At 39.6% G+C, this 24,199-nt stretch overlaps 1 protein-coding gene across 3 annotated transcripts in view; it reads left to right on the plus strand.

Moving 5' to 3' along the window:
* Positions 1 to 24,199, plus strand: part of mast4 (microtubule associated serine/threonine kinase family member 4) — a 161,793-nt gene that overhangs the window by 96,226 nt on the left and 41,368 nt on the right. For all 3 annotated transcript variants that reach the window (XM_080418562.1, XM_080418563.1, XM_080418564.1), the window contains 7 exons: positions 2,809 to 2,897; positions 15,682 to 15,751; positions 18,813 to 18,891; positions 19,683 to 19,837; positions 21,875 to 21,950; positions 22,725 to 22,934; positions 23,458 to 23,559. In XM_080418562.1, the coding sequence (XP_080274688.1) occupies positions 2,809 to 2,897; positions 15,682 to 15,751; positions 18,813 to 18,891; positions 19,683 to 19,837; positions 21,875 to 21,950; positions 22,725 to 22,934; positions 23,458 to 23,559 (781 nt within the window). The remainder of the gene's footprint in view (positions 1 to 2,808; positions 2,898 to 15,681; positions 15,752 to 18,812; positions 18,892 to 19,682; positions 19,838 to 21,874; positions 21,951 to 22,724; positions 22,935 to 23,457; positions 23,560 to 24,199) is intronic.

Here is a 24,199-nt window from a genome sequence, read left to right on the forward strand (position 1 = left end):
TGCTGGAATGTCTTTCCTTTACGATGTGTTTGACTCACTGATATGGTTCACATCACTGTGTGTGTGTGTGTGTGTGTGTGTGTGTGTGTGTGTGTGTGTGTGTGTGTGTGTGTGTGTGTGTGTGTGTGTGTGTGTGTGTGTGTGTGTGTGTGTGTGTGTGTGTGTGTGTGTGTGTGTGTGTGTGTGTGTGTGTGTGTGTGTGTGTGTGTGTGTGTGTGTGTGTGTGCTCGTGCTCTTCCATTGAGACATGTAGACCCTGGTTTCGGAGTAGCTCTACTGGTTGACAAAGTAGCCCAGTCGAAAGTGCATAAGCCGTGCCAGGTGCTTTTTTATAACGTGAAGATCTTATTATTGTTTGCGTGTTTTGAGCGTTGCTATGAACTTTGTGATTAGTCGCGCTGCTCTCTTCCTGGCATGGCTCGGCCTATTGTATTTGAGGAAAGGTCGCGTGAAGGTCAACCTCTGCAAGTAGCCAGTGTAGGTGTCTACAGTAAGCCTACAGCAGGGCAGGGCCATATGATTTACCATCAATATCAGAATGACTTCAAACGTTTACTTTTATCTTTTTTTTTTACAATTAATGAACGATCATTGTAGACGCCTTAACCCATTAAGACTGGGAACGCATCTGTGTCATTTTTTTATTTCTTTGGTTAGTCAAAAATAGCAGATATACAAGTATGAGCTTGTAGATCTGCTATATATATTTTTTTAATCGTGAAAAATGTGTGTAAATCTTTGAATATATGTTTTAAAGCGAATTTTTTTAACTCCGAACTATGCTTCTGGGGGTCCCTGGAACAACATATTTTGAGATGGGGGTCCACGGCATGTCCGCAAATACATATCATTTTGGGGGTCCTTGACATGGAAAAGTTGGAGCACCAACCCATATAGCAACATACTGTTAGGATTTAGATGGATTTATGTATTTGGCTGTGGACCCCCATCTCAAAATATTGTGTTCCAGGGACACCCAGAAGCAAACATTTGAGTTACAAATGTTCGCTTTAAAAGAAAATATATATATTCAAAGATTTGCAAAATTGTTCACGATTTTTCAAAAATAGCAGATCTACAAGCTCATGGCACGGCACTCGGTGCCGCGCTATGAGCTTGTATATCTGCTATTTTTGAATAGCCAAAGAAATCTAAAATGACAGCGATGCGTTCATGGATTGAATGGGTTAACTCCTTTTTTCACTGTCTTCATAGGTAGCGCTCTAACAAACCTTTTACAGCTGTGGTAATTTTTGAGAGTGTGTCCTCTCTAAACACCCTGTCCGTGTGTGGGATGTGTTTAGACTGAATTATGGGCGTGCACTTCTGTTCATAATATGTACGGTGGGGGCGTGGCTGTGGAAAGGGGGGCGTGTTTGGTATAAAAAAAGCTCTGCAACGCGTCATGATTGGTTGCCATGTCTGCTTATTGTAAGCGCCATTGCCCTTGTTTTTCTGTGACGGTGCTTGTAAAGACTGGTGGTTGCGGTTTGTCCCCGTTTCTAAAACGTTGATATTTGGTATGAGTTATTGGTTGATATACTTCACACACACTATCACATTGGATATGATATCCAATTAATTCTGGTTCCAGCAGTGGTGGAAAGCAACCAAGTACATTTACTCAAGTACCGTATACACGTGCATTGGGGTAATCAATAACTACAATAACCAACATGAGCAAGATGAATGGTGATTGAATACCACTCACTTTCAACATTAAACTATATAATTTAGAACTGATGTGTGGAGATACAACCCCCTTCTGTGTTACCTAGAACCGGAGAATATATGTTTTTTTAGGGTCATATGATCAGCGACACGTGGAAGCTTTACTCTTTCGCCTGTCCTCTTAGCCATTGGTTCTCAAAGTGGGGTCCAGGGATCCCCAGGGGGTCTACTCTGGGTTTTGTGAGCCCCCCAGACAGTTTTTAAGTTGCTTGATTCAGTATTTAGATATTTGATATTAATTTGATCAGACACGCCCCCTTCCTATACAAACTCATTATAACGTCAAACTCCATTTTTAACTAACTTAACTAACTAATGTTAGATTAATCAAAAACACCCGTCCTTGGTTCTGGTGACTCACCCTACCCTCCTAATACACATTGGGGCCGTGTTTTTTCGATAACTTTTTTCATTTATTTTGTAATTTGTTTTATTGTATTAAATTTTTTTCCATTTTCCAAAAAAATATATAAAAAATAAATGAAAAAAGTAATTGAAAAAACAAAACGGTCTCCTCACGTATTAGAAGGACAATATCAGTCACTAGAACCAAGGACGGGTGTTGTCGATGAATCCATCATGGTTAAAATGGAGTTTGAAGTTACAATGGGTTTGTATAGGAAGGGGGCGATAAAAGAAGATGTCTGATAAAATGAATAACAAATATCTAAATACTGAATCAAGCAACTTAAAAACTGTCTGGGGTGCTCCCATAAGCCTGAGCGGACGATAAAATGACCCAAATATTTTTTTAAGTGAAATATTCCTTTACATTTGTAATCGTGACAGTAGTCATCACGTTCGTTTAGAAACATCACGTTACCAGTCCAAATAAGAGTCTTTACGTCACTGAGGATTTCCCTAGTACGTCCGTATTGGACCATATATATACGTATTATGTACTAATTGTCCAGTCCTAGTGTACAGTAAACGTTGTGTATCTGTCCATTTGGTTCCATGTGTGTTCTCTGTGGAGTTAAATCAACACTGAGGTTTTGACTGTGTGATGTGTACTGTGTGTTGTGTATTGTTGTATTGTGAAAGTCTGAAATGATGTCATTTCCTGTGCGTTCTCAGCTGCAGAACCAGCAACAGGAAGAGCCTCATAGGGAGTGGCCAATCGTCAGCGCTGCCCCGCCCACACAGCCCTCTGTCGTCACTGACAGGTGAGACACACACACACACACACACACACACACACACACACACACACACACACACACACACACACACATGTATTTCTTTATCTATCTATTTTTCTTTATGACGCGCGCACACAACGATAAACAGACCCGGACCCAACTGACCATAATAAAACGTGTGGGTCTCAGGCATCGATTAGATATTTTCGGTTGTGGTAGAAGAGTGGAGAAGACCTCTACTCGAACAAAGTGTGTGTGTGTGTGTGTGTGTGCTTATTTGAACACAAATGGGCGAGGCATAACTCTCTGTTCTTCAGCTTGAGAGCAGACCAGGAAATATCAGGAATAAATCCATGGGGAATATTTCAAGGACATATACTTTACAATAGACAGCTACTTCAGAGTTGTGCTTCTCATTGTCCTGTTAGCTGACCATAGATCCTGTCTACCGAAGTGGTTATGAAGAGAGATGTAATGGCTTTTTTATTTTCACTATTTCAAAAGTAATCGTTCTGCCAGCAAAATCCCACTGTAGTCTTTAACACATTTACCGCCGGGCCCGTAGTTCTACGGGCCGTTAAATCCAACGGTTAAGCGCCGATCCCGTAGCCTACGGGCTGTGGTGCTTTTTCCTTTTTTTCGATTTTTTTTTTTTTTCAATTTTCTAGGGGGACCATTTTCAGTGTAACACCACCCGATGTCGACCGGAAGTGCGATCTCGTTTTTTGTTTCCCGTCTGTCTCCATTCTAAGTCGTACACAAAAACCCCTGTAAAAGCCCCTGTAAACATGTAGTTTTTCATCCTCGCATTTCCCATGTTAACATAAACGATCAGAACTCAAACATGGCGGCTCCGTTTGACACGCGGTCTCGACGAGTAGACACCAGGACATGTGCCCGTTGTTTACAAACAGTGGATCGCGCAATCTAAAGGATTTTAACGGGGCCTATGGCGACCTGAAAAAAACAAAAAACAACAATAAAACGTTGGCACTGGTGAGTACATTATGAGATTAACCTCTGGCGGTCAATGTGTTAAAGGAATTGTTCATCCAAAACATTACTTATTTTCTATCAATTACACACCCCATGAAGCATTGAATTCATGGAGATTTTTTTTGTTTTTGTCGCATTCCTGAGCCAATCATTTCATGACTGGCGGAAAGATGCTAATGTATCTGGTAGGAGACTCAAAGAGCCTCCTTTGAGTCTCCTACCGGAGAGACCGCCGGTCATAAAATTATTGGCTTAGGAATGCTAAAAAAAGAATAAAAAAAATGTCCATGAATTCAATGCTTCATGGGGTGTGTAATTGATAGAAAATAAGTCATTTTTTGGGTGAACTACTCCTTTAACTTCAGCCATGGTGCTGTCCGGCAGAAACCAGCTAACTCCATTTCTCCGCTTTTGCATTTTTTTCCCCATAAATCATTTCTATTGGACACCATTTACATCTGTGTGTTGATTATAAAAAATATTGAACCAATGAAAAGTATTAAAAAGTGCTTCTGACAAAAGCAGCTAACTCCATTGGATCCTCAAACTTTCTGCTATACCAGCTAAGTCCAGCAAAGGGGGTGGAGTTAGCTGGTTTTGCTGACTCCAGGCTCCACCCCCTTTTGACCTCCAACCTCATTGTGAGCTTGGAGGTCCATTCAGCTGTTCTTATCAATGATGAACAAAACCTCCTAACTCCACTTTTTGTTTTGTTTTTGTCATTTCCTGAAAAATGAACATTTTGGAGTTAGCTGGCTTCTGCCGGACAGCAGAGATATGCTTAGTTACATTCATGGATTAAAGTTGATTGACTGATTTCAGTAATGTTTTTTAGAAGAGTATTAGAATGGGTCCAACTAGCAATGCATGTGCTATTGCTAAAACAAATCAAGCAAAGGTTAATGCCTCGATCCACGATTTCTTCAACTGGTTGGCTGTACGGTACAGTATGTTGAAGAGCATGAACATAGGTTTAGAATAATAATACCTAAACGTCCATCATAATTCTACATATTACGCTAATTGTTTAGGGAACACAGCGCTAGTGGAGGACTCCTTTCACACTGTTTCACAAATTCACAGATAGGGGGCGACGTAACCCATTAACTAATTTTTGAATAGCCAAAGAAAAAAATGACAGAGATGCGTACCCGGATTGAATGGGTTGTGACCTGAGGTCAATTCTACAAATGCAGGGCCAGATCTACCATATGGGCACTTTGGGCACGTGCCCAGGGGCACCTGGGCATCAGGGGGCAAAAAATAATAATAATACGTTTTTTTTTTGGGCGCGCATGAGGCGGGGGGCCCATTGCAGTTCCAGTGCCCAGGGGCACTGAGAGGTGTTAATCCAGCCCTGTACAAATGTCTTCTAAATCCTAACAGTTTTCTGAAAAACCTCTGTTGCTATATATCGTTGCTGTCGGGCAGAAACCTCTTATCTCCATATTTTAACTTATTGTGTTTTTTTCCCCCCGTACATGAACCCCTTTCTAGATCATACTACAGCGTCACAAAAAAATTAAAAAAATGTAGCAGATCCACAAATTTAAGCTTGTAGATCTGCTACTTTTGCTATTTTGTGAATTTGAATCCTGAAAAGTAACCGTTTTGGGCATAATGAGGTTTCCACCCGACAGAGACGATATATATCTCTGCTGTCTGGCAGAAACCAGCTAACTCCAAAATGTAAATCTTTCAAGAAATGACAAAAACTAAACAAAAAGTGGAGTTAGGAGGTTTTGTTCATCATTTATAAGAACAGCTGAATGGACCTCCAAGCTCACAATGAGGTTGGAGGTCAAAAGGGGGTGGAGCCTGGAGTCAGCAAAACTGGTTTAGCAGAAAGTTTGAGGATCCAATGGAGTTAGCTGGTTTTGTCAGAAGCTCTTTTTGATGCTTTTCATTGGTTCAATAATGTTTTAATCAACACACAGACGTAAAGGGTGTTCAATAGCACTGATTTATGGAAAAAAAATCAAAAGCGGAAAAATTGAGTTAGATGGTTTCTGTCGGACAGCAACGATATAGTATGTATGTATATATATATATATATATTAGGGGTGGGACGATATGGGTACCTCACGATACGATATGTATCACGATATTAGGCCCACGATAACAATATATATCACGATATCTGAAAATGCCGATATATTGCGATATCACGATATATTGCATGAAATTTCACCAACGATATATCACGATATCTGAAAATATCGATATATTGCGATATCACGATATATTGCATGAAAATTTACCAACGATATATCACGATAGTCCTTGTATTCAATTCATAAACACATAAAATAAAAAACATTGCCCATGAGCTTGTATATCTGCTGTTTCCAGTGAGCAAAAGCGCGACACTCACGCTTAGCAAAGTCCAAATGATATGGTATTAAGGTACCAAGGGTCAGTGATTGTTTTTGGGGAGGAAGTGTGGGCCCACCAGGCAGGAAGCGCACGGGGGGGGGGGGGGGGTCTCTAACGGCAGGGCGTTTTTATTTTGCGGCTGCCGGGCAGAAACCTTGTATCTCTCAACATTTCAACGTTTTTTGTTGTTGTTGTTTTTCCCGTAAATTATTGCCCTACTTCGTCATACTAGTGTCACACTAAAGTAGCAAAAGAATTGCCCATCTACAAGCTTACAACACGCTGAGTCAGCAACACATTGTGCGCTTGTAGATCGTCTGTTTTTAAAAAAAAAATTATATTGAACCAATGAAACATTAACAAGAGCTTGCGGCTAAGTAATAACCATAATTGGATCCATTTGAACACAGGTTCTTCTAGCCCCTGTAAAGTAACCGTTTTGGTACATACAAGCTTTCCTTGCGACAGTGGGCAGTTTCCTGGCGGTGACCAGCAGCTGAGCTCGAACCTCTCGGTGGAGTCGAGGCTGTTATTTTGTAGTGTGAAGGTTGAGTTAACCCATTAAGACCGGGAAAAGCATCTGTGACATTTCAGGTTTCTCCACTTTAAAGGTAGGGTAAGTGATATTTTGGGGTATTTCTTTTTTGGTTAAAAGGTTTAAAGTACTATATTCTGCTAGTAATCATTGCTACAGAGCGTTTGTTTGGTCACAGGGGTCTCTCCAGCTCTTTAGTAAACAGAATATAGTACATTTTCAGGTAGGTGACAACATTTAAGCCAATCAGGAGAGAGCACTGACAATGCATTTTCTGTTTAATAAAGAGCTGGAGAGACATGGGAGACTCCTTTTACTGAACAAACACTCTATAGCAATGAGTACTATCAGAATATAGCTAATAGAGCTATTTAACACTTATTTTAACCAAAGTAAATCACTTGCCCTACCTTTAACCATTATTTTACACTTTGGCTATTCAAAAATAGCAGATCTACAAGCTCATTATGATCTACAAGCTCATTATGAGCTTGTAGATCTGCAATTTTTGAAAAATCGTGACAATTTGTGAAAATCTTTGAATACATTTGTAACTATAATCACTGCTTCTGGGGGTCCCTGGAACAAAATATTTTGCCATTGGAGTCGGCGGCCAGATACATATAATTTTGGGGGTCCACTGATATAGCAACGTATGTTTTGTAAGGATTTAGAATGATTTTTTGTTTAAATCGGCCTCAGGTCTTTATGGGTTAAGGTTAGTGTGCGTTATTTTTACTCTGCGAGCGAGTGCAGTCCTTAAGATGAACTCGATGTCAGAAAGCTTGGGTAATCTGGCTAATGAGTGCGCTCGCCTCTGGGAAGACTTAACCGTGAGGGTAAGGCGCAGTGTAGCTGTGAGAGGTAAGAAAAAGAAAGTATTTTTTTTAAAGGTGCTTTTGTTTTTGTTTAAAATGAGTGTTAACCCATTTAGACTGCAGGAAATAATCTGTGTCATTTTTAGATTTATTTGGCTATTCAGAAATAGCAGATATACAAGCTCATACAAGATATACGGGCTTGCAGATCTGCTATTTTTGTGCAAATCTTTTGAATATATATCATTTTTTAAAGCGAACATTTTTGCTTCTGGGGGATTCTACAAATGTCTTCTAAATCCTACAGTTTTTTTTGAAAAAACGTATGTTTCTATATCAGTGGTTCTCACACTTTTTCTTATCAAGGACCCCCAAAATGATATGTATTTCTCAAAATATTTTGTAATAGGGACCCTCAGAGCAAAGATTTGAGTCAAAAATGTTCCCTTTAAAGATATATATATATTCAAATATTTGCACCAATTTTCACGATAAAGAAAAAATAGCAGATCTACAAGCTCATAGCGAGTGCCGCGCTATGAGCTTGTAGATCTGCTATTTTTGAATAGCCAAAGAAATCTTAAAATGACACGGATGCTTTTCCCGTTCTTAACTCATTGAGTGCCAACATTATTTCCGGCTATTTCTGGCCAATTATTATTTTTTATTTTTTTTCAAAGTAAAAAAAAGTGCGTAGGAAGCGAGATACAGCCTTTTTCAGTTATAAGTTAAACAAGGAGTGGATGGAGCTGGAAATCTTCAGATAATGTTTTTGTTATTTTTTGTTTTTTACTATATATTTTTAAAACACGTGAAACACGTGATTGGCACGTTGCACAATAGCGGTGATGGCGCGAATGGCAAGTGAGCGTGTAGATCTGCTATTTTTGTCTAAAGTTCTCCCAATAGGGATGTTGGGGTTTAACTGATTTATGTAAAAAAAATAATAATAATAATCCTATCCCACAAAGATTTGGAGGCCTCCCTGTAGTAACTCTAAGGACCCTCTAGGGGTCCCGGACCCCCTGTTGAAGACCCCTGCGATAGAGTTTCTCCCCCAGCTCTTTAGTAAACGGAAAATGCATTTTCACGTCGGGATACCATTTTCATCCACTCAGGAGAGAGAACTCATAGTCGATAACAGGATAAACGAGTGCATTTGGAAGTGATGACACGGAGAAGTGAGCGGACACAATTGGAGTTGGAACAACTAGTACATTGATGAAGCTGAGAAATGGGAGCTCTCCGGGTACTCTCCCTTGATTGGCTGAAATTGGCAACCCGCCTGAAAATGTATTTTCTGCTGCAGAGACGGGAAGACCCCTGTTACTGAACAAACACTCAATAGAAATGCTTACTATCATAATATAGAGCTATAAAGGGATAGTTGGACGCTTGAATTCATGGATTTTCTTTTGTTTTTGTCGCATTCCTAAGCCAATAATTTTATGCCCGGCAGCGGTTCCAGTAGGAGACACAAAGAGTCTCCTTTGTATCTCCTAGCGGAGACATTAGCACCTTTCCGCCGGTCATCAAATTATTGGCTTAGGAATGCGACAAAAACAAAAAATGTCCATGAATTCAAGGCTTCATGGGGTGTAATTGATAGAAAATAAGTAATTTTTTGGGTTTCACCTCTTAAAAACAAACCCCCAAAAAAAGTTTTGTTTTAACCAAAAAATACATGCGGTAAAAGAAGAAAAAAATACGTTTTTGTGTCACACACACAAACGCACACACAGTGAGGGAGGGAGGGAGGGAGGGAGGGAGGGGGAGAGAGAGACCAGGTTTTGGTGACTTTTTTTGAACTGCTGTTGTATGAACATGGTTGATTAGCAGGTTCTCTTTCTCCTCCGTCCAAAACTCTGCCATTGTTTGGTTGTTTACCTCTGTGCGCAGTGTGCAGGTCCCCAGAGACAGAGAGCTGTACACACTTGGAATTGGTTAAAGGGGTCTTCAACAGGGGGTCCGGGACAACTAGGGGGTCCTCAGAGTTACTACAGGGGGGGCCACCAAATCTTTGTGATAGGATTTTTTCTTTTTTTTTACATTAACCAGTTGAACCCTAGCGTCCCTATTCTGAGGAGAACTTTGGCCAAAAATAGCCGATCTGCTTGTAGATCGTTTATATTCCGCAAAGAGTTTTGTTGTGGAAGGAAAAAGAAGCAGACTAAGTACAGAGTGAAAGGTCAGGTGTACTAAGTATTGAGGGTTTAAGTGGTTTAATGTCTGAACATACACATGAATCCAACATACACTGATGATGGAGCTGTCAAGCAAGTCTATGAAGCCATCTATGAACTAGTTTAATCTGCAACACCATTTTAACGGTGCAACGGTTTTGTCGAGCTGCAGAATCTTTGGTCTGGACCGGGCTTTAAAAGGAGCACTACACACATGTTCAACCTTATCTTCATATAATTGGTCCTCACTAGGGGTGTGCCGATATATCGTCCCGCGATATATCGCGATTCGCGATACGTTTTCGTGACGATGTATCGTTTTTTTGCAATAATAATAATAATAATAATAATGCAAAAACAGAAGTATTTGTTTGCATTTGCTTCCCCCCCCCCCCCCCCCATATATTTTCATAAGCTTTTTTCCCCCCCCCCATTTATTTTCATAATAAAAAAGTGCCATATATCGTATCGATGTCGTGAGCTCAATATCGTATCGTATCGTTTCATGAAATTAGTGTATCGGCACACCCCTGGTCCTCACTAATGCTCATTATGAGATGGCGCCATTTCATGTCTACTCACTCTGTGTCTTACTGGTGGGCTATGGACAGATCAGAAACCTGCCTTTTTTTCATTTTTTTTTAAATTTAATGCAAGAGCGTTAGAATTGTCAAATTCTGCCCGAACTCGACCCGACGTTTTCGGCCGGGCCCAAAATCTATGCTAATTAGTCGGGCCGAGCCTCGGGTTTCGTGAAGAAGAAATAAATCTATTACCCCCAAAAAAGTCATTTCAACTGCCCCTAGCGGCCTAACGGCAAGGCCGACGGAAATGGCAGTGAATCTGTTGGATTCAACTCAATGTTAACTGTTAACTTTGAGTTACTTTGAGACAAACTAGATATGGGTATCTAGATACTAGATACTCAGGTATCTAGTTTGTCGCCGTCCGACCTTACTAGCCCGTGTTATTAGAGAAAAACGTGCGACAATGGCCAAAACTCAATCGAAAATCGGCGAAACTGGCCATTTTCAAGATGTTTTGTCCATTATCTCTGGAACGGAAGGTCCAATCTGCTCAGTTCAAAGCTTGTTGGATGCGTGACTTTGAGTACATTAAGCACACAATGACACCTTTTCGGGTTTTCGGCCCTAAAAGTATGGTAATTGTTCGGGCCGGGCCGAGCCTCGGGCCCGCCCAGTAGGGCCCAGTTAGGGCCGGGCCTTAATTGTCAGGCCCGTTGAGAACTCTTAACTCTTACCCTGCCAGAGTTTTTTCAGAACAGTCTGTAGCCTCTGCCAGGGTTTTGACCGATTTTGGTACCTTTTCGCATAGCCACAAAATATTTTTCTCAAGTATGATTGATCCCCAGAAAATTTCTAATCACAGATGAGATTCAGGTGTGGTTTCACAAATAGTACAGCGGCATATACCCTAATACAAGAGGTATTGTGCACTTTTTGAAAAAAGCATGAAACTTTTACCATAGTTAGATGATATCATGAGGTGTATTTTCAGATGTGGAGTCAAGTCAGATTTGACCCCTGAGGCCCGGTAGAGGTCAAATTCTAAATGGCCGCCGAAAATATTGAAAAATGCTTAACTTTGGAACCAAACGCTGTAGAAAAACATTTAAGGTGTCATTTCCCACTAATTTTTGGGTGCCCAGTCAGTTGGTGATACTTTTGAGATCAATAGAATTCAAGAAAATGCACTTCTTTTAAGGTCAAGGTAAAAAATATCTAAAAAAAAGACAATAAATATTTATTTAATTGTATCAATGTGCCCTAAAATGTTCTTCTATACCTTTGTACTATCTGTTATTATTAACTGTGATGTGTGGTTATTTTATTTTTATCTAGGATCAGAACTACATTAACAGTTCAGGCAATTAACACTCGTTAAATGTAGTTTACAATAATATATGTAGATTTGTACTCCGGTGTCCTTACAGTACACATCACTGTGTTCTGTATGATACGTTAAACTGGTTATCTCCTCATGATAGGAGACATTTTCATTGGTTGCTTTTTGTTTTTAAATGTATTTACTTTAATTATCCTTCTTATTTGAAAGAGCTTTTACGTCCGTTCAGTTCAAGATACCCATTAAGACATACACAACAACCTGTTTTTGAGGTACCTGTCGGTATAAACAAAGAAATTGGGAGACGTTCTTTTAAGTTTAAAGCACCTTCTGATTGGAACAATTTATCCACTTTACTTAGATCAATTATTTCATTTTCTGTTTTCAAAATATCTCTGCTTGATTCCCTAAAATCCAACTGTTCTTGCTTTTGATTTCATAATTGATTGTTTTATTATTATTTAATTTTTTCATTTTTATTATTATTATTTTTATTATGGCGTAACAGATGTAGACTGGTCTGGGATGGTGTGAGAGCCCTTATGTGTATGTTTTGTTGTTGTTGTTGTTGTTGTTGATGAATGTTATGTGATTGTTTTGTATCAATGTTTGTGTGTTGTGCCTGAGGACCCCCTGGAAGACAAGATGCTGCATCTCAAGGGGTTTATCCTCCAATAAAAATAAATAAAAAAACTACCACCAGGTCCAGGTGGCCCTCTATCAGTAGCTAATTACATTAGAGTTGTCAGTAGGGTGGGTGACATGATGAGTAGCCTAGGCTAACATTACAGTCTGCAGGAGAGACAACTTCTGGCAGGAATATTCTAACATGGATATTCTGACAAACCTCTAACAGGTAAAGTGATTGAATAATTGAACAATATTATTATTAATCTTCTGAATGTTGTTAAAATTAGTAATTTGTGAGCTGCACTGGATGTTTGCCCTAGATCGTACGCACTACAGCAGGTGGCTGCCCGTGCACATCCGGGACATGATGGCTCTTAAGGACAGACACCCAGATGTCCTTGCAGAGTTCATGTCAGGACATTTTGTGGTGCACAAAACCACCAACAAATTCTCTGCTATGGCAATCGACCAGTGCCATGAACAGAATAATGCTATGGTGAAAGGTTCTGGGGGGGCAATTGGATTGACTGGGAATCCAGGAGCACTGAGACGCTGGATGGTAGCTGGGCCAGAGATTGCAAGGATCACTAAAGAGTTTGAAGAACAGGCAACAAAGCAACAGTGTGAACCTAGTGACTCAAGACACCATGAGCCACAGCATTGATACCCTTGGTGAGGAGCAGTACACCAAGTTTGTGACTGAAAGGCTGGAAAAGTGTACAACACCTATCACACATCCTCTTCCAAAGAATAAGTTGTCACTGTTCAGCAGGCCACCTGTCAAGGTCAAATCAAAAGAGAAGGCACAACTTGTTGCACTGAAGAGTGACTGTGGTCTTTTTTCAAGGCTGTACATCTCGTGTCAAACAAGATATGGAGACATCGAGAATTTATTTTCCCATGAAAACCAGGCAGCACCCCCAGCTCTGTCAAGTGGAGTAAAACTTCAGTTTGGGGTTAAAGCTGATCTGCTTCGCTGCCTGGAGTCAAATCTGCCCGAAAACAAGAGTGTTCCCAAGGCTGATGCAGTTATTCTAGATGGTGCAGCTGTGGTTCAAATGCTGAATACATCAAGAACATTCCAAGAGTATGGAGAAACTGTTTTTGCGCCTTACATCTCTGCTCAACTTGATGTAAGCTCCCGTGTTGACCTCATCTGGGATGTATACCTATCTGCCAGTCTGAAAGCCTCAACAAGAGAGAAAAGGGGGAAGGGCGTGAGGAAAAGAGTGGCTCCCCTCAATATGATGCCCAAGAACTGGAAGGACTTCCTTCGATGTGATGGAAACAAAACAGAGTTGTTTTCTTTCCTGTCACGAGAAGCCATTCGTCTGCCTGTCGCACAAGGCAAGGAACTGTATGCAACAGATGGAAGTGGAGTCCTCTGCTCTCCTGCTGACTCATGTGTGGCCTGCCTTGCCCCATGTCTGCAAGAGGAGGCTGACACTCGGCTACTTCTGCATGTGGCAGATGCTGTGCAGAAGGGTTGTAAGAAGGTCACCATACGTACAGTTGATACAGATGTGGTTGTATTGGCAGTGGCTTCTTTTAGCAAAATGGCTCCTGATGAGCTCTGGGTTGCCTTTGGTGTTGGGCCAAGCTTCCGATACATTGCTATTCACCAAATCGTTGCCACAATGACTCCTGCCAAGTGCCTGACTCTCCCTGTCTTCCACGCTTTCACTGGGTGTGACACTGTGTCTGCATTTGCTGGCCGAGGGAAGAAGACAGCCTGGGAGACTTGGAAGTCTTTCCCAGAGGTCACTGGTGCTCTGCAGGAACTCCTGGCCATGCCAAGTGAGGTCAGTGAAGGATCAAGGTCACTGATAGAGCGATTTGTGGTGCTGATGTACGACCGAACCAGTGACTGTATGGAGGTAAATGATGCTAGGAAACACCTTTTCTCACAGAAGTCCAGGACTTTGGAGAACATCCCTCCAACCCAGGCAGCCCTTAAAGAGCACATCAAGCGGACTTGCTTTCAGGTCAACCTGTGGAACCAGTCACTGGTCTTGGATCCAAAGATACCAGAGCCATCTGACTGGGGTTGGACAAAAGAATCCACTGGGTGGCAGCCATTCTGGACAGCTCTCCCTGAAGATGAGCTGATCCGGTGTAACTGCCAGAAAGGGTGCACTGGACGGTGCACGTGTGTCAAAGCTGCACTTGCATGTACTGATCTGTGTTTTTGTTCGGGAGACTGTGTTAGGGTTTAGTTCTCATCCGAGAACCCCCTAAGGCGAGGATCTGGGGAGGGGAGTCAGCCAGGGGGCGCCACCCAATACTATACTAGACAGATAGACGGTTAAGAAATTTCAGTACGGTATTTCCATTACGTGATCCTGATATGAAAGGACACTAAGCATGGTCTGTTCGCCGTATCTCCATCCACTGATTGTTTCTGATTGTTTTTTTTTGTTTTGTTAAGCAACCTTTGGTTCAATTACAGGTGCTGTATTAATATAAGTTATTATCACAAGTATTATTGTCATCATAAAAAAAAAAAAAAAAAATCACTTGTTACTTTCATTATTTGGGAAATAAACCACCTTTTTGCACCTTTCGCTTCACTTTCTCCATATAATTTGACCTTGACATTGATCTGAAGGTATTTTCTTGAATTCTATTGATCTCAAAAGTATCACCAACTGACTGGGCACTTAAAAATTAGTGGGAAATTACACCTTAAATGTTCTTCTACTGTGTTTGGTTCCAAAGTTAAGCATTTTTCAATATTTTCGGCAGCCATTTAGAATTTGACCTCTCCCGGGCCTCAGAGGTCAAATCAGACTTGACTCCACATCTGAAAATACACCTCATGGTATCATCTAACTATGGTAAAAGTTTCATGCTTTTTTCAAAAAGTGCACAATTTTTTGGTAAACCGCTGTACTAAAATGTCAACGAGGTCAATTTGACCTTGTTGTCATGTGTTGTTTGATGTTTGAAAATAGCTCAAAACCAGTAGTTTCAAACCAAAAAACATTGTGAATTGTTTGTCCGTTTCAATTTTAACATTGAAGTGGATGGAGCAGCAAATCTTTGGAAATTGTTATCTCCTTATTCGTTTGGAATATCGAAAAGGTGTCAATACTAAATAATTAGAGAATCTTTTTTTTTTTTTTTTTTTTTTTTTCAGGACGTTTTTAAACGTCTTTGGCAGGCAACAGCTAATTTCTCAAAGACGTTTATAAACGTCTTTGGCAGTTATAGAGTTAAGAGCAATTGCTTCTAACCCAGCATGCCATCTTTCCAGGAAGAGAACGGCTGTAGTTTCTATTAACTTGGATTCTTGGATTGGATTGGAGCGATGTTCTATTGGCATTGAGTGTCATTATCTCAAAGTTTTCATGGATCTGTATGGCTTACAATGTTTTTGAAGGTTTTTAATCTCTTTCCCGCAGGATCGAGCCCACAAGACAGTCCCAGAAACTTCTCTCCCAGCACCTCGGCCCATTTCTCCTTTGCACGAAGGTAAACATGACAGACCCAGCGCCAGTGGTGTAAAGTAACTAAGTACATTTACTCAAGCACTGTACTTAAGTACAATTTTGAGGTATTTTTACATTTATTGAGTATTTCCAATTTTTTTACTTTTACTTCTACTCCACTTAGTACATTTTAGTTACTAGTTACTTTGTAGATTTTGATTATCATTAAAAAATATACACTAACCACCTACATACATACTTTGGCTATTTGAAAATAGCCGATCTACAAGCTCACAATGCGTCGCATTTCTAAACTTGTGAAATGGGACAATCTGCATAATGAGTACTTTTACATTGTGGTACTTTAAGTACAATTTTATGCCAATACCTTTTTTACTTTTGCTCAAGTACATTTTGAATTCCAGACTTTTACTTGTAATGGAGTATTTCTACATTGCAGTATTGATACTTTTACTTAAGTACAAAATGTGAGTACTTTTTTCCACCACTGCCCAGCACCACTAGAAGAAACGGCATCTATTATAACTGTTACAGTGTTCACAATTGCCTTGACAGGCTTGTCACATGTGATCTTTATGATCATCCAAACTTGAGGCACATTATGTTCTGACATGCACTCTAGCTGTTGTGCAACGTTATCCAGTGGTGGAAAGTAACTAAGTACATTTACTCAAGTACTGTACTTAAGTACAATGTTGAGGTATTTTTACTTTACTGGATTTCCAATTTTCTGTACTTTTACTCCATTACATTGTACTGTTACTCCACTACAATTATTTTAAAACTTTAGTTACTAGTTACTTTGTAGATTTAGAATTATTACAAAACATACATTAACCACTTCAGCCCTATTAACATTTCGGCCATTTGAAAATAGCAGATCTACAAGCTCACAAATGTGTCGCATCGCAACACATTGTGAGCTTGTAGATCTGCTATTTTCAAAAGATTTTATACATTTGAAAACTTGTGAAATGGGACATTCTGCATATTGAGTGCTTTCTATTTTTGTACATTTTGATACCAATACTTTTGTACTTTTACTCAAGTAAATTTTTAATTCCGGACTTTTACTTTAACTACGTCTGTCTTTAAAATGAAGTGGAGTGAAAGTAAAAAAAAAAAAAAAAACTCAAGTAAAGTAAAGCTACTCAAATAATTTACTTAATTACAGTACTCAGTGAAAAATGTACTTAGATACTAATCCACAGCTGTAGTTGAATACGTTTTTAGCTTGACCTGCAGTGAAAAAAAATCACCTGAATAATGAATTAACTGTGTGCCACCAATCAACATGATCTCATGCAACTGTTTATTTTCTATTATGATCCACAGTCATTGCTTCAGAGCAGACAGGTAAATTCACCTTAGGCCTCCCATTTTTATCATGCATTTTTGTAACCCTATTTTTGTTCAAAGTACATCATAAGATCCATGATAACTACCATCTCCCTCCAGTGTTTCACGTCTACATCCCACCTAATGTATCTGTACTTGTGTTCAGGAGTAGTTTTGTATTGTATTTAACCCTTTTAAGACCGGGAAAGCATCATTTGCGTCATTTTAAGATTTCTTTGGCTATTAAAAAAATAGCAGGTATACAAGCTCATAGCGCGGCGCTATGAGCTTGTATATCTGCTATTTATTTTTTAATCATTAAAGTTTGTGCAAATCTTTTGAATATATATATATATATATATATATATATATATATATATATATATATATATATATATATATATATATATATATGTGTATATATATTTAAGCGATTGCTTCTGGGGATTCTACAAATGTCTTCTAAATCCTAACAGTTTTTTTTTTAACTTATGTTTCTATATCAGTGGTTCTCTAACTTGTTCATGTCAAGGAACCCCAAAATTATATATACTTGGCCACGGACCCCCATCTCAAAATATGTTGTTCCAGGGACCCCCCAGAAGAAAATATTTGAGTAAAAATGTATATATATATATTCAAAGATTTGCACAAATGTTCACAATAAAAAAAAAAAATAGCAGATCTGCAAGCTCATAGCGCGGCACTCGTAGATCTGCTATTTTTTTAATAGCCAAAGACATCTTAAAATGACACAGATGCGTTCCCTTCCCGGTCTTAAAGGGGTTAAGACATAGGATGTAACTTTAAGTTTGCCCTCTGTTTACATAACATAACAAAACCATACATTATTAGTTTTACCCATCATTTCCCTCTATACCAGTGGTTATCAGCCATTGGAGTAGTGTGGTGGTGTTTGCCTGCAGAAACACATCGCCCTCTTGCTGTATTTTGGTTTGTTTTGGTCGACCAAAAACGTCCCCGTCTAGCGTCTACCAAAACAAACAGTGAAAAAACCCAAATACAGTGAGAGGATGATGTGTCTCTGCAGGTAAACACCACCACACTACTCCATTATCTGATACTTAATTTAATTGCTGGTATCGAGGGAAATTATGGGTAAAAAAAGTGTTATGTAAACACAGGGCAAAGTTTCATACTATACCTTTAGTAGTCAATACTAAGCAGGTAGTGTAAATCATCAACACCACTCAGCCAGTGTTTAAAAAGTAGTGAAAATAGCCGACCTACACGCTCACAACGCACCGCGATGCAAAACGTTGTGGGCTTGTAGATTGACTATTTTCAAAATGTTTGTGTGACACTCTTGTATGATGAAGGGCATTCATTTACAAAAAAATATTTAAAAAATAATATGGATTATGGAGATATAAGGTTTCTGCCCGACAGCGACAATATGATATTAGAAGAGAGAAATCTTGACTGTCAACAAGTGGGAATTTATTTTAGGTCACATATGTGCATCAGAAGTGTTGCAACCAAGGCGGCAAAGCTCTCCTTCTTGTAAATGAAGCCAAGGCGGAAGTAATGAAACCGCTGGAGTTGCCATTAACGGCCCAGCAGCCGGCGCTGTTTCCCCCTCCCCCAGGCTGCCAAAAAAAAAATCATTCCATCGAGGTCAATTGCAACTTGACCCAATTTCACACTTTTTACCGTAGTAAATCTTTTCATAAAGACGTTATGTTTTCAATCACTAATTCTCTTTCTTTATGGCTGTGTCGTAGGACTGATGGCCGCCGCTGGTCACTGGCCTCGCTGCCATCGTCTGGCTATGGGACCAACACGCCCAGCTCCACTGTGTCTGTAAGTATTGTTCGGCGTGGCGGAGACAACAAAAACCTGTTATAGCGCCACCAGGAGGCCGTTTTGAGGTAGCTTTTTTTGCCGCAGGCACGCTGAAAACACGACCTTTTGTCAAAAATGCACGTCTTTCCCAATGGGCCTCAGAACATTTCTATACATTATGATCACTTGTAAGACTGTTGGTAAACACAAAGGGGTCGTCGTCCAGAGATTTTCTTTTTTTTAACCGGAATTGTTGCTCCCTTTGCAAGAGATTGAATACGCGGTGTCTTGTCGAAACCAGGGCAAAACAAATTAATTCGAGTTACATGCATTTGCAGGAAACAAATAGACAGAGAGTGGATGGAGGTGGAAATCTTTGGATGACGTTATTTCCCTATCCGTGTGAGTTACAGTGAAAGTGGTCACTCCGGATTATAGATCACAGCGCAATCTTATATAAAACGATGAAAAAACTATTTGAGGCGTTATCGCGTCCATGGCACTGTGGACCAACGGTGCCAATGGCAGCAAAATAGTTAAAACATCGTTTTTTATCCCCTTGCCAGCATTTATTACCTTAAATAGACAATCTTTGAAAAGCCATGGAAGCCATGTTGTGTACAGAAATGTAAAAAAAATAAGTGTCTGTCGGGTGGGCTAGGGTCCAGTCTATCCACTGGAACAATAACATTAACAGAATTATCCTCTGGTTTTTCTCCATTCTTTTTCTTTTCTCGTTGAATAATGCACTGCATGTATTAGATTTTTTTTTTTTTTCAAGTTTTTTACGTATTTATGTGATTTTGCAGTCGTCCTGTTCGTCACAGGAGAAGCTCCACCAGCTGCCCTATCAGCCCACGCCGGACGAGCTGCACTTCCTGTCCAAGCACTTCTGCACGGAGAGCCTCACCGTGGAGGACTGCCGACGAGCCACCGCCATGCGACCGCGCTCACGCAGTCTCAGGTTACTATTAGTAGTTTTTACTCATTTTACTTGAGTTAATCCATTACGACCGGGAACACATCTGTGTGTCATTTTAAGATTTCTTTGGCTATTAAAAAAATTGCAAATCTACAAGCTCGTAGAGTGCCGCGCTTCAAGCTTGTAGATCTGCTATTTTTGAAAAATCGTGAAAATGTGTGCGAATCTTTGAATATATATATTTTTTTAAAGCGAACATTTTTAACTCAAATCTTTGCTTCTGGGGGGTCCCTGGAACAACTTTTTTGAGATGGGGGTCCACGGCCAAATACATGTAATTTTGGGGGTCCTTGACATGAAAAAAGTTTGAGAACCACTGATATAGCAACGTACGTTTTTTTCAAAAAACTGATAGGATTTAGAAGACATTAGAATCCCCAGAAGCAAAGATTTGAGTTAAAAAGTGTTCGCTTTAAAACATAATATATATATAATATATATAAGATATATATAAGATTTCTACTAATTTTCACAATGTTTCAACAAATAGCAGATCTACAAGTTCGCAGCGCGGCACTCGGTGCAGCCTCCCCACAGGCAGCCTCCCCACACCAGTGTTAATATTGACAGCGAATTTTTATTTAGTTTTAGTCCCTTTAGTTTTTATATTTTTATATTATTATATTTATATTTCATCTGAAATGTTTTAGTTGACTACATATAAAAAATCTACAGTTGATTTAGTCGACTAAAATCTATTTTTGGCGGGACGTGATGGCGTCATGAAGCCTGATTTATACACAGCCGGGTGCCGAAAATAGCAGATCTACAAGCTCGCAACGCGTCAGATGCGTTGTGAGGTTGCAGATCGGCTATTTTCGGAGCACAAAACCTGTGCGCAACCAAGCATAAAATCTTCTCCACTAGTCCCCCCCTAACATTCATTTTAGTCCAGTTTTCATTTGTTGATGAAATAGTCAATATATTTAGTCATAGTTTTTGTCATCATAGCTTAGTTTTTGTTAAGTCTTTGTCAGTGAAAAAAGGTAGTCTACTCTGCACACTTTAAGCTGTGCAAAAATCCGATATTTTATAGATTTTTGCACAGTTTTGAGTATGCAGAGGATTCTTCTTTTTTTTGTAATTTAGTTTCCTTTTGGCTCCAGCACCTCGCCCAAGATAGGCTGGGTTTTCTTTCCTTTTTTTCCCACACTTCTGTCAAATTGTATTTCTATCCAGAAAGAGAATGTGACGTCACGCCATTGAAAGTAATATACTTGTCAAAATCTGTCAAACTTTTTCGAAAATAGCCGATCTACAAGCTGTGAATGTCAATGCCTGTATATCTTCAACAATATCTTCAATAGTCACTCCATTGATTAGAAATTGATATGCCAAAATAGTCCCCACATTGACTTACATTATATGGTGAAACGGCTCTGAAAGTCCATCTTTTTGCACATACCTGTAAACAAACACAAACGAAGCTGATTCTGACCATAGAGACATTGCAAAACCTGACGCAGCATAAAATATTTTTTTTAATAAAATGTGTCTGCTACTGGTCAAACCTTCCACATGTCGCAATTTTAGAATCAGTAGAAAATAGCCAATTAAATTCGATTCTTGTGTTTTTCGTTTTTTTTATATTAACACAGTTTGAATGTTGAAGAGGGTTTGTATTGCAAAAGATAGTCGTTTTAGAATCATTAAGTGGTTTAAATTACATTACAAAAACAGCTGTGTTTGAGTCTGGTTTCTGTCGGTCTTGTGTGGGTGGAGAGTGACGGACAACATTTGCATGAGTAGTTTTGGTAGGTCAACTTCATGTTGTTTTTACTTATTTAAATTAGGAATAGCACCCGGACTGTATCCGTCGATCCAGTTCCGGATCTTCAAATAGCCGTGTCTGGTTTTGTGATTTGTGATTTCTGGATTAAGAGTCTGATACTGTAAATGCCTACATTGTTAATTGTGATGTTGTTATATTGGCATTAGTATATAATGTATGGTATATTAGTAATAGTCACACCTGGCACTAATCTAATCATGTTTTTATTGATGTATGTATTTCTTTAGCCCTGGAAGATCTCCATCTTGTTACGACCACGAGATTATCATGATGAACCATGTCTATAAAGAACGATTTCCTAAGGTAAATGCACATTTTTGCTCGACTTTTTTCAGCCATATTTACCTGCTTATCATCCTTTGCATATTATCCTTAAAAAAGTGCTTAGTTAAAAAAAGCTCTATATTCTGATAGTATCTCTCAAGCTCTTCAATAAACATTTTCAGGTCGGGATACCAATTCTAATCCAATCAGGAGAGACAGCCCCTCAAAGATAATTTAGCACCTTCAATTGTATTGTGTTCCAGCTCTGTTTTTTTTGTTTTATCACTTCCAATTTCACTTGTTTATCCTGTATGAGTTCTCTCTCCTGATTGGATAAAGTTGGCATCGTGACCTGAACATGTATTTTCAGTTTATTAACTATTTTACTGCCATGCACGCGTTTTCGAGTCAATTGGTACTTTGTCCACAGTGCCATTGACGCATTAGGCACGTTTGAAAAAAAAGAAAGAGTATATATATATTATATATATATATATATATTTTTTTGGCTGCTCCATTCACTTCCCTGTTAAAATATTAGGGAAATATTCTGTATCTCGGCTGTGTTTTACTATGTATTTTTGTCAAAACATGCTATTTTCAACTTGCCGCAACTATGGAACGGATTACCGCGATCGGATAATCATTTTTCCGGGTTTTTTTACGGGTCCATTTGGTTCCATTTCTACACTCTCAGAGTTATGGGGGCCCTTGAAATGTAAATGTTTGAGATCCACTGCTCTATAACAATGATCACACTACGGGAATACACAGCCAATTTAACACTTATTTTGACAACAACAAAAAACGCAGGCCACGGCTCAGATGGAGGAGCGGATCAGGGACGTCATCAGAGCCAACTCTCCGGAGAGCATCCTCCCCTTGGCGGACGGCGTGCTGGGCTTCGCTCATCACCAGATCATAGAGCTGGCCCGGGACTGTCTGGAGAAGAGCCAGCTGGGTCTGATCACCTCCAGCTACTTCTGTGAGCTCACCGACAAGCTGGAGAGACTCTTCCAAGAGGTAGGAGGAGATTGTATGCTTCGATTTGGATGTAATTTCACTTCGAAAAACACTTCTGGGGTCGTTTTGACGTCCACTCAGGCTTTTGTGTGCAGCCCAGATCAGTTTTTAAGTTGCTTGATTCGATATTTAGATATTAGATTGTCTTTATTTTTTTTCGGACCCCCCCCCCCCCAATATAAAGTCATTGCAGCTTCAAACTCAATTTTAGCCATGTTCGACTCAAAAACACACGCCCCTGCTTCTAGTGACTGATAGTGTCCTTCTAATGAAAGTTGGACTCAATGAATCTTTTAAAGCGAACATTTGTAACTCAAATTTTTGCTTCTGGGGGGTCCCTGGAGCAAAATATTTTGAGATGGGGGTCCACGTATATCATTTTGGGGGTCCTTGGCACGAAAACGTTTGAGAACCACTGATGTAACTAGTCCAGCTGGCGACATAATATCGCTCCGTCGCGCGGTTGATTAGAAATGAATTATCCAAAAATGGCGTCTCGGTTTAACCATGCTGTATCTTCTAGTCCACAGAGAGATCCGAGAGCGAGGAGGTGAACTTCATCAAGGAGCTGGTGAAGAAGATCCTCATCATCATAGCAAGACCTGCTCGCCTGCTGGAATGTCTGGTAGGTCTCCATGACGGTGGTCATTCTGTCGACTAGAACTATGACGAAAAATGCTCATGGACTACCTTTTTTCACTGACGAAAACAAAATAAAAACCAAGCTACAATGACTAAAAATAAATATTTGACAATGTGGATGAAAATGTTAGGGAGAACTATGTGTCGGCACACAGCTAAGTATAAATAAGGCATTATGACGCCATCAAGGTCCGCCATTTTTTGTCAACTAAATCAACTATAGATTTAGTTGACTAAAATCTTGTGATATTTAGTCAACTGAAACTAAAACATTTCAAATTACTAAAATATGACATAAAACTAATGGAATTGTATTCAAAAGACTTTGACTAAAACTAAATCAAAATGCTGTCAAAATTGACATCGAAAAGGTCTTCTGGTTATAAACTGATGGAATGCCTGTGTAGGTTTATATAAACTGATGCAATGCTTGGTAGGTCTATATAAACTGATGGAATGCTTGGTAGGTCTATATAAACTGATGGAATGCTTGGTAGGTCTATATAAACTGATGGAATGCTTGGTAGGTCTATATAAACTGATGCAATGCTTGGTAGGTCTATATAAACTGATGGAATGCCTGGTAGGTCTCCATAATGTCAGCTATGTCTCCATAAACTGCT

This window comes from Gymnoscopelus braueri, assembly GCF_963280865.1.
Source record: "Gymnoscopelus braueri genome assembly, chromosome: 22".
Taxonomy (NCBI): Eukaryota; Metazoa; Chordata; class Actinopteri; order Myctophiformes; family Myctophidae; genus Gymnoscopelus; species Gymnoscopelus braueri.